The 11532-nt window shown below is 31.5% G+C and overlaps 1 protein-coding gene across 1 annotated transcript; it reads right to left on the bottom strand.

Moving 5' to 3' along the window:
* Positions 1-9609: 9609 nt before the first annotated feature.
* Positions 9610-10668, bottom strand: P1R1 (transcription factor). Its single transcript, XM_016345200.3, has 2 exons — positions 10545-10668; positions 9610-10469 (listed from the first exon to the last, which is right to left on the bottom strand). The coding sequence occupies exon 2, from the start codon at positions 10466-10468 to the stop codon at positions 9959-9961; it is 510 nt and encodes a 169-aa protein (XP_016200686.1). The 5' UTR covers position 10469; positions 10545-10668; the 3' UTR covers positions 9610-9958.
* Between the last annotated feature and the right edge of the window lie 864 nt (positions 10669-11532).

The raw sequence follows: 11532 nt of genomic DNA, 5'->3' as shown, positions 1-11532 counted from the left end.
CTTTTCGGGTCCAAACCTGCTTTCTTTTCAATTCAACATACCCTTCCTCATCATCATAACAATCACCACAATAAATCTACTTCAAATCAACAATTAAACTCATACAATATTCAAATCCAACAACCAAAATTCAACTAAGGATCATAGTTCACAAATCCTAGGCTTTTAACACAAAATACCTCATTATCACAACAACCTCCACAATAGTTATACCTCAAATCAATAATTCACCAAATCATTAGTTAATCAACAATAACATTCAACCATAATTCTCTCCAAATTAACATAACAACATTCACCATCCAAAATTAAAAACTAATTATCCAATAAACTTCAACCAAATATATTCATCGATAAATTACTAAACATTAAACATACACCTGCATTCCAACTTATCCAATGGTCATCTAGCCTAAGTTTTCACAGAACATTATATATTAAATGCAAGAAACCTAAACCATACCTTAGCCGATTTCCACGTAACGACCAAAGCTATTTATTCAAAACCAAAACAGCCCCTCAAAACTCAACTAATCCGCTTCCTCCAAGTTCCAGTATTCACAATTTCAAGCTCCAATTATTTATTTTCAACCTAATACACATTCATAATACATATATACCCAATTTAATACTCAAAGCTCAAATTTAATGAAATTAAAATAGAATTATCATATCCTCACCTTACCCAAGCTTCACATAAGCAAGAGTGAACGTTTCTCTCAAGCTAATTGGATCCTAAAACATCAGAAATCAAAGAAATTCAATATTCCCACTTAAAATTCGAAAATTGGGGGAAGATGAAGCTGAGAGTGAAATAGCAAGTTACCTATGAAATTGTTCCGGTAGAAATGTAGAGCTCGACGTGGTGAACGCGTGGCCGCAAACGGTGCGGCGATCGGAGCTCGAACGGAGGAGTTACGGGAAATTGAATTTCACGTAAACGAATTTCTCTTCTTCTCTTCCCTGGGAGGCTTGCTGCGTCGCTGAGGGAAATGAAGAGAAAATGAGCCCGTGGCTCTTTTTAATGGGCTGGTCCGGTTGAACCGACAGCCCGGTTCGGGTCCGGTTCAACCGGTTCGGTCCTTTCGGTCCATTCTTGGACCGTTTTCTTCAAAATTAGTGTCAAAATTCTCGTTTCGATGAGCTCTACCCTATTTTGATATAATATTCGCATTGCTAATCCTCCTTATTAAAAAATAATTTATTAACTAATTATCTACTAATTTAACCGGGGTTTACATATGAATTTATCATCGTACCGTAGCAAACACCAATTAATAAACACAATATGTATTGGAATTTTATATTTTATATGTTATTTAATTTGTTAATATATGATAGAGTATAATTAGGATCAGCTAGTATCACTTATATTTATATAGTATATCAACGTATTTATTGTAAGATTTTATATTTTTATTGTTTTGATTTTTTTAGCATATATATACCTTTGTACATTGTACTTTTAACAACAATCTAAATAATATAATTTTTAGATTATTCTCTTATTTCTAATATGGTATCAATAGCATATGTGTTTTTTTTCTATGAATATTCGTTCATAGTCCCTTGTTTTTCTCTTCCGGCAATATTTTTTGGTCTCGTTTTTCAATCTTTTTCCGATGCTTTGGTTTGTCATCATCGTTACCACCGTCTTCGTCTTGTCGCCGCGAGTTCAACAAGCCCAGCCCTGTCGCCAGCAACAGCCGGACACGTCGCCGCAAGATTGCTGCCCGTTTCCACCGTTTTTCTTCTCCAAACGTCTCCAGCACCATTCGATCTCCAGCAACGATCAACTACGGTCCAGAGTGTGTCACGTGTCGCAGAAGCAGCGCCTCCTAGTGACCTGCAAGTCAAACCGTGACTCAATCCGACCCGGACCGCTTCGTGACCCGCGTGCCACCCTCGCGGACTCAGTGTTGACGTGGCTCCCTTCTCCACTCAACTGTCGCCACGTGTCGACCCTCCCACCCGACTCGGACCGCTTCGTGACCCGCGTGCCACCCTCGCTGACTCAGCATTGACGTGGCTCCCTTATCCACTCAACTGTCGCCACGTGTCGACCTTTTCTGCTGATGTGGCAGACAGTGGGACCCTCCCTAGGATTTTTTGAGAGCTCTTTCCGATTCTGCCGCTGTTTTCTCATTTCCGGCCCCAAATTTGTAGTTTTCTCTCCTCTCTTTAATCTTTGTATCTCTATTATGAAAAAATCAGATGTTTTTGCTGCCACAGACAGAAAGAGTAAATTCTGTTGAATGTCGCAAATGTCAATAGAAAAGTCACACTGGCTACAATTGTCCACAACTGTTCTTCCATTACTGCAAGCTTTCATGACATTTTATTACTACATGTCCTACTCGCCTACCACGTCCTGATCATCTCAAGTATCATTCTCATCCCAACTTCTCCAAGAATGTGTCTGCTTCTGCTGTTGCTGCTACTATTGAATCTACCACCTCTATTCCTCTTAACCCGTCTCCTGTCTCTCTATTTGATATTGCGTCTCTTCTTAAGCATCTTCTCTCCCTTTTTGGTAATACTCCTGCTACTTTTTTGACTCCTCCAGGTAATTCTAAATGGTATTTTGACTCTGGTTGCTTTAATCACATGTCTCCTTTGCATCATCTTTTCTCGTTTTTGTCTACTACTACAAAATGCACCAAATGTCAATACTGCTAATGGTTCCCTTTTGCATGCGACACACAAGGGTTCTATTTTTCGATCAACTCTTAATCTTCCTGATACTTATTATATTCCCAAATTGAACTTCAATCTTATTTATGTTGGTCAACTTGTTGATCTCGATTTTGATGTCAATTTTTTTTTATTTCTGGTTGTTGTGTATAGGATCATCGGACGGGACAAATCATCGGGACTGGATGTAAGGTTGGAAGGTTGTTTGAACTTGAGAATCGTCATATTCCTCTTGTGCCAACTCTCTGTACTACTTCTTCTCCATCTACCCTTCACTTTTGGCATCACCGTCTTTCCCACAGCTCCTTTGGAAATATGCGTCCTTAGTCAGGATTACAGATAGTCGCACTGAGTCTGCTCCCCTTGAGCCTAATGTTTGATTTACTCCTATGGATAGCACTGTTTTGGATAATTCTACTCTTTATCGACAGTTAATTGGAGGTCTCATCTACTTGACTATCACACATCCAGACATCGCCTATCCAGTTCATGTTCTTAGTCAGTTCTTATCAGCTCCTCGTACTACTCACTTTGCGGCCGTTCTTCGCATTCTTCGCTATATCAAAGGCACTCTGTTTCATGGACTTCATTTCATCTGCTCATTCATCTTTATCCCTTCAGGCATACTTAGATGTTGATTGGGCTGGTGATCCCATTGATTGTCATTCTACTACTGGTTATTGTTTGTTTCTTGGTGACTCTCTCATTTCTTGGCAAGCAAAGAAGAAAACGTTCACTGCTCGCTCAAGCACAGAAGCTGAATATCATGCTTTCGCTGACACCACTACTGAGGTTGTCTCGATTCGTTGGCTTCTCAAAGACTTGGGTGCTCCTCGGTCGTCCCCGACTGATGTTTTTTGTGACAATCGCAGTGCTATTCAAATTTTTCATAATGATGTTTTTTATGAACGCACCAAACACATTGAGATTGATTGTCACTTTGTTCGTCAATGTCTACTTATTGATGTTGTTCATCTCATAGCTGTTGGAACTCCGGATTAGACTGCAGATATCTTCATGAAGGCTCATCATCCTACTCGTTTTCGAACTCTAATATCCAAACTCAAGATAGTATATTGAGCTCCCACTTGAGTTTGCGGGGGATGTTAGAGTATAATTAGGATCCATTAGTATCACTTATATTTATATAGCATATCTGTGTATTTATTGTAGGATTTTGTGTTTTTATTGCTTTGATTCTTCTAGCATTTATATATACTCTTGTACATTGTACCTTTAATAACAACCTAAATAATACACTCTTCAGATTATTCTCTTGTTTTTAACAATATAAAAATTAATTTATTATGTATTAGTATTTAAAAATATAAAGAATTAATTTTTAGTTAATTAATATTAATTACTTTTTTTTAATTTTTTTTTAACATTTATAATTTAAATTTTATAATTTATATTTTAAAATTTATGATTTAGGATTTAGAATTTAAAATAAACAAAAAAATTTTAAAAAAATAGCAAAAATTGGTTCCGAAACATTTATCTAATATTAACTATTGAATAACGTAACTTTCTTTTAGTCAATTATAAAGTGGTAAATAAATCTTTAAGAATTTACATTTTGGATAAATTAATCTATAAAAAAAATATATTAATAAAATTCTCAAACATATTATTTTTAAACTAGATCTTGTAATTAGAGTAAAAGATCTGAATTTAAATTACTTTATTTATATTTATTATTCTATAGGACTTTATTAGTATTTTTATTAGGGACTAATTTATCTAAAATATAATTTTTTAGGGATTTATTTGTCATCTTAGTATATTGATAGTTAATAAGAATCAATTAATTTATTTATTTTCTGATAAAGAAAGTATATATAAGACTTTAATTTAATGGGAGCTACTCAAATAAAGACGTCTAAAACATCTTTTTTTTAAAGATGTTTTCTAGTAATTAAAATTTAATACAAATAACTGATTAAATCGTGTTATTTTTGTCAAAATTGGATTAGACAAATCCATTTGGCCAAAAAATCGATAAACTAAATCTTGAACTGATCTAAATTAATATTTTTGTTTATAGAAAATAACTACAACACCTTTATTATAAAAAATGACAAAATACGTTTATTTTATATATATATTAATTTTAAGAACCATAAATTCTAATCCTTCTCTTCTCTCTATGCCGTCATAGTAATATATAATTATATATGTGTGGTCCATTTATATATATTCGTATGGATCGGAGGAGACCACGTCCTTGGCGAAACTGAAAGGGTGTTGCTATTCTATTTTGTGAAATCCGAACGATGAACCCCACAGACAAGGCAGCGACTAAATCCAGAGGTAGGAGGAAAGAAAAATTAATAATAGATATGAGAAATAGTTGCATGTGATAGGGATATCATAATACGACAATAATAATGTTTGCAAGTTAATCAGATACGGAAAAAGTGAAAGTTAATGTATATAGAAACTTTTTAATTTGAGGTAATATATGTACACATTAGGTCTTTGTCAAACAAGATTTTCAGCCTGTATATGTTCGACGTGACTCTTAGGAGAACAGTGTAGCCTTCAACTAGGTGTCGGTATATAGAGGAATAACTAATAGGAGGATATTTGTATATGCAAAACAATAAAATAAAATCTCTCACATGAATCACATTATTAATTAGAAGCATCACGGTGCTTCGACTCAGTTTTGTTCAAATCATATCCCGCCAAAAACAAATTAAATAATCAACTAGCTAATCATATTATGACTTTGTTTGAGGTGCACCACACATATATGTTCCTTGCGAAAACACTCAAAAATCGGGAATCTTTGGTGGTCTTAGTGGAATGCACCCGCTTTTGTCTGGGTACATTAAAATTAATTATTAAAATTAGAGTTTAATTTATTTTTAATATATATTTATATTTTAATATATATTTTATATTAATAATTAACTTTAATAACTGATTTTAATATACATATAAAATAGATATTTATCCTATTATTATCTCTGTTTCTTTGAATAGATGCAAAAAAATGGAAAGCAGTGGTCCCTTGGAATAATAGGATCAGAGGGCCCAAGACCTAGCCTAAAGCGCTTTTTGTTGGGCCATAATTTGGGCCATTAAAATGTTACTGTGTCATGCTTTAGAGGATCACTCTCCGCCCTTTTTGTTGACACATCATGGGCTAACCGAACAGGCTTGCAAATTGCAAGTGTTATTCATCCTAAATCCTCAATAGCGTATTGTTTTATTGCTACAGGGGTTAGGTAGTATATAAATGTTATTAGGTGTGTATTAATTTCTTACCCTTGGTTCACTCCGATTAAGCAGGCATGAGAGATTCGAATCCCACTTTGTACATATAACAATCTTTAAATAGAATTTCGATTTGCAACGGATTAGTCCTCTGTTGGGTTAGGAAATACCATGGGTAAGCAAAAATAAAAATTTCTTACTCTTGGTCATGGGTGAGTATTAATTTGAAAGCAGGGAATGTTTGTAGCATTGGGGTATAATCTTGGGTGAGGAAGGGTTGTTTTTGTTTTTCGGTGTGGGCCGGTTCCTCTGGCCCAATACCAGACCCAAAAGAAAAATTCTGGCATACCAAAAAAAATACTGAAATGGCATACCATACCTTATTTTTTTTTTTCCGTAGATTTGCAAACAAGGATAAATGGATAATCTTTTCTGTTAAGCAATAAGCATATCATTTTTCACGGATAATGGAAGAGAAAAGTCTATGAAGCACCAAGAGTTTAGTTAGATAGAGTGGGGTCGAGTCAAGGGTTTTGGCTGGTTCACATTATCACCTTATTGCAGTTGAAGACAAAAGGTTCCCTTTCGTTTTCGCATTTACATTTAAATATTTTATTATGAAAAATTCTTAAATGTTTCGAAAGTGCAAGAGAATTGTATTATAATCAATAATATAACTGTATTTTAGGTAAAAAAATATATATATTAGTGCTAAATTCTATTTTAAAATATCATTTTTATTCTTAGTTATAAGCATACCAATAGTATTTTTCACCAAACATAAAAAAATATATATCAATATGCTGCTCCTTTACTATCACAAAAATTACTTTTAACCACAAATTTTTAATGGTAATAACATAATAACCATTATATGTTTTATATAACTTGTATTTTTGTGGCAATTATATAGTTATTATTATTATTATTATATATTATGACAGTCTTTTTACTGCTATTAAAAAAATATTTAACGGTGGTTGTATTAAATTTTTTTACCAACAAAATATAAGAAGATTAATATCCAATTGCTGTTAAATATATAATTATTAAAAATAAAATAAATAATTGCTAAAAGTGATTTGTATAGTAGTACTTGAATATATAAGAAGTACTTCTCTTTTTAAAATAGGTTTAAATATTCTGTCGGTCCTTATAGTTTCACCAAATTTTCAATTACGTCTTTATATATATATTTTTTAATTGAATCTTTATATCATATTAGATTTTGTAACAAAATTTATACCGTGATAAAAATATTGGAATTAATGGAATATTTTATTAAACTATATAAATTTTCAATCAAATGTTAAGTATATTCTTTTTGTTTAATAAAATATGTTAATTCTAATATTTTTGTCACGACAGGAATTTAGTTACAAAATTTAATATAATATAAAAATTCAATTAAAAAAAATAAAGTATAAAAACTTAATTAAAAATTTAATAAAACTATAAATATTAGTAGAATAGTTAAACCTTTAAAATATGTATATCCCTTACTTTTGATATATCTCGTACATATATATGACTCAACTAAATTGACTAAGTAGGATAAGTTATGTAAAATGGGACATGCAATATGAAGCATATATGGTCAATGTGCAAGTAAATTGTATAAGTTGATTATATCTATCAAAGATAATTCATATATAAAACATTAAAATTATATACTAAAATTATCTACTAAAATTAATTATTAGTATAAAATATATGTTAAAATATAATATAAATAAATAAATAAATAAATAAATTTATACATGTAGCTAATTTTAATATATTGGTATATGTTTTATAAAACATATATACTTCTTACATCTCATATTTGTTTAATATGAAGTAAACTGTAATTATATACTGATGGGAAGTTTACAAATTACAAGTATTTGAATGAATAATGGCTATAAGTGAAGATTAAAAAGGTAGTTGTAATGGTTTATATTATTTTTAAAAGTTATTGTGGTGAGAAAACTTATTTAGTTATTTATAATCAAACAAGTAGTAGTACTAACTTACACTTCAATTTTTATACCTTAACTAGTTTAAATTTGATCATCCAACCTATAAACACTTCAATCCTCTTATGAGCTGCGGGTAACCCTAAATAAGGCATGCATACACATCTGATCTCTAATAACTAGTGAAGTGCAGTCAAGTCGGTATTTCATAGAGATTATGCATATTTTAATTTGTATGCACCACCAAACTTTATTTACTCTTTTTTTTTTTCTTCAAAGAATTAGTACCGGAGAATTTCACCACCTCATGCATGAAAGACTATATATGTATATAATCCCGCTATGTTTTTTTTTTTACCGAAGATATGAAGACTCGAACCCGCAATCTCTTAATTGAGTATGGGGAGACTATGCCATTTGAGCTATTGCTTCTTGGCATATAATCCCGCTATGTTACCAACAACATTTTTGCCAACTTCTATTTATAATTGTATTTAATGAAAGTGTCTTTATAGATGTGTCTAATAAAAATATCTTTTTTATAGCTGTGCTTAATAAAAGTGTCTTTATAAATATATTTTCTAGATGTATATCTTTATATATGTATTTAAAATATAATAATTAATTATTGTTAGCAATAAGTTGACAGATATAATATGTTGGTACCTTATACTTTTCCATATGTATATAACTCTTCAATCACTAAACCATTCGTCGTTATTTTCAGTAAGCTTTAATTAGTAAATACTTTTTAGATGTTTCTAACCAATCAAACACCACCACCCCCATCCACCGGCGCCGGAAAAAAAAACTTTATTATTATTATTGTTGTTGTTACTACTTTTGATGTATTCAAGTTCAATCCAATTTTAAAACAACCTTGATGCATCATAATCACTAGAATGTTACTGGCAATTAAAAGAGATGATAACACGTTTTATCACGCGTACAACATTAAGAAATTAAGGTGTTCCGTTATTAATTACTTAAGGCGCATTCTTGTAAAGTAAAAAGTGAGGAATAATTATTAGAAGCCTTTATCATCTCATTGCATTTCAATTTAAAAAGGACCGGTGATGATGATTGTTGAGCCTTTGTCTGGGCTATTTAATGGATTCATAAGCTGATGCTCCATATCAAGGTTCACATGGTCAGAAAATACTTCTATATATATCTCGATCAAAAAGTATATGTTGTCAATAAATTTCATTTATATTACAAATTCCTCATTTTAATATAGCTTAGAGTACATTACTAGTGAATGTAGAAAGATTAATTGGTCACATAAATTTGCCTATAATAATTAAGCTGAAAATTATTTTCTACTTCAAGTTCAAAACTTCACCCAATTGTTATAAATAAATTCCATGTGTGTGTTCATAATTTTTCGAAAAGTATGTAATGCATAAATACACATGTATAGTATTTAAGAGCAGGCCTAATCGAGATTAAACAAGAAAAAGAAATCATGTAGAGTTTTTTGTTAATTAGTCCTTGTCATAATGCAATTTGGTCTTGCGTTAGTTAAACATATGCATGTTATTAACATCCTCTTCTCTTATATTTGCCTCAATAATGCAAAATCTTCATCCGTTTCTTGGCTAAAATCAGCTATCACAGCCTGGACAATTAATACTCCACATGGCATAATAAGATATTGATTTATCACTACAAATTATTTTTCTCTCTTCATAGATATGTGTTCTTTTTGGATCATCTGATCTTAACGAGATAAATATAAAATACACATAGCACACATGCATAAACCTTTTGGATTTAAACGCATACATTATTGCTCGCTTTAGTTTCATGAAATATATATACATATCATGAAAAAAGAAAGAAATTAAAGAAAAGAGAAGCTTAATTCAATTGACTTACATAGCATATGATATGATATTTATATATGTTTTCCTCTGTACAGTGCTTTAATGTATATATGGGAGCGCCTCTTTTTCTCTTTGGCCTCTAGCTTGCAAAGAGAAATAATGAAGTATATGAAGAAGCGAGAAATAAAAAAATAAAAATAATAAAAACAGGATATAATAAATAATAAAGGCATTAATGGAGGATAATAATAATCAAGGATATGGATTTATGATGAGTTGTGATGCAGTGACAAGGTATCTCATAACTTCAATTTGAGCTCTGAGTGATTCTATGTAATCTAGGGTTTCTTCAACCAAACACCCCTCATCAATCGATTCTCCACCTGGCAACAGATTCTTCAGCTTTCTTGTTCTCTTCTCCGCCAACCTCTTGGCGATGCAACTCGCTGACATCTCCTTCTTCGCGCTCTTCACCTTCGGCCTTCTCCTTCTCATCATCAACATCTTCTTTCTGCTTCTGCTGCTATTGTTCTTTGAGGATCCTGTTAACGTGTCTCCGGAACTGGAAGCGTTGGCAATCAGAGCCTGGCTCCAGCGTGTGGTTTTGTCCCTGGTGGAAGCCATGGCTATATCTGCAGAGAGCTTTATGGCTTTCTTTCTCTCCAAGAAGCTCATGTTCTTCTTCTCATCACAGCTGTATCTTCTAAGACCTGTTATCCATTTCCGCAGGAATTCCTGCTTCACCGACCTTTGATTACGCATTCTGTAAATCAAATTAAACAATTAATTAATCTGGATCCAGCTAGGTTGAACAATAATCTAAGATTATAGTACGTACCTTAAGTTTTGGTGAAAATTGTTTGGAAGATGAGAGAAGAGAGAATGTGAAGGGAAGGGGAATTTATGTGCGTGGTAGAAAGAGAGAGTAGTGGTGGGCCTTTAAGAGAAAGACACAGCACATGCTGGCACATGGAGTCCATGGCCCACTACCCAAACCCTAACAACAGAATAAATAAATAAATAATTATATAAAAAGAAAGCATTTAATTTGGATTAGTGGTAAACAAGAATAAAGGTGCTTAATGCAAACCTAACCTAACCTCAGTATCTTTGTTTTCAATACAAACAAAAATCCCTCACTAAATACGCCTCACTCCCAAACAACCTCCTTATGGCCCGCCCCTGCCACTCCGTGAGCCCATGATTTATCATCAACTTCCATCTATTATTTCTAATTTTAATTCATTTTTCTCTCTTCATCACACCCACACACATATATATAAACTTTAATTTCAACCAAAGGTCATCATGTATTATGTCACATTCTCCGATATCAGATTGCTTAAAACTATTATATATTACTCATGTTAGGTATATATTAAAATTAATTATTAATATATTAAAATATATTAAAAATAAATTAAATTATATATATATAATAATTAATTTTAATATATAAATAGTAATTTTTTTATATATATAGTTGTTTTCATGCCGTCATTCAGTTATGTATATATAATATAATATAATTGAAGGGTACGGTTGTGTTAAAATACATAAATAATGTATTTTGTCTAAATGTTGTTATGATATTAAGGTACCAAAATTCTGAGTTGGTCTAAAAATTAGTTTATTAATTTATTTAAATAAATTTTAGAAATTTAAATTATATTTTATATATAATAATTTTATTGACTAATAAAATTTAATTTTTAAATAAAATTTTAAAACATAACGAATTATTTTTTGACCTGTTAGATTAAAAGATAGCATGGAAAAAAATTCAACCTCGCTCATTGAACTGATTATGAAACATTTGATATACA

This window comes from Arachis ipaensis, chromosome B1 (assembly GCF_059453495.1).
Source record: "Arachis ipaensis isolate K30076 ecotype BB chromosome B1, ASM5945349v1, whole genome shotgun sequence".
Taxonomy (NCBI): Eukaryota; Viridiplantae; Streptophyta; class Magnoliopsida; order Fabales; family Fabaceae; genus Arachis; species Arachis ipaensis.
The sequence above is the reverse complement of the archived record's forward strand: the minus strand, read 5'-3'. Positions and strand labels throughout refer to the sequence as shown.

What these genes read in the sequence shown, in the direction of transcription:
- P1R1 (XM_016345200.3), bottom strand. Translation starts at nt 10,468, where the DNA reads ATGCGTAATCAAAGGTCGGTGAAGCAGGAATTCCTGCGGAAATGGATA.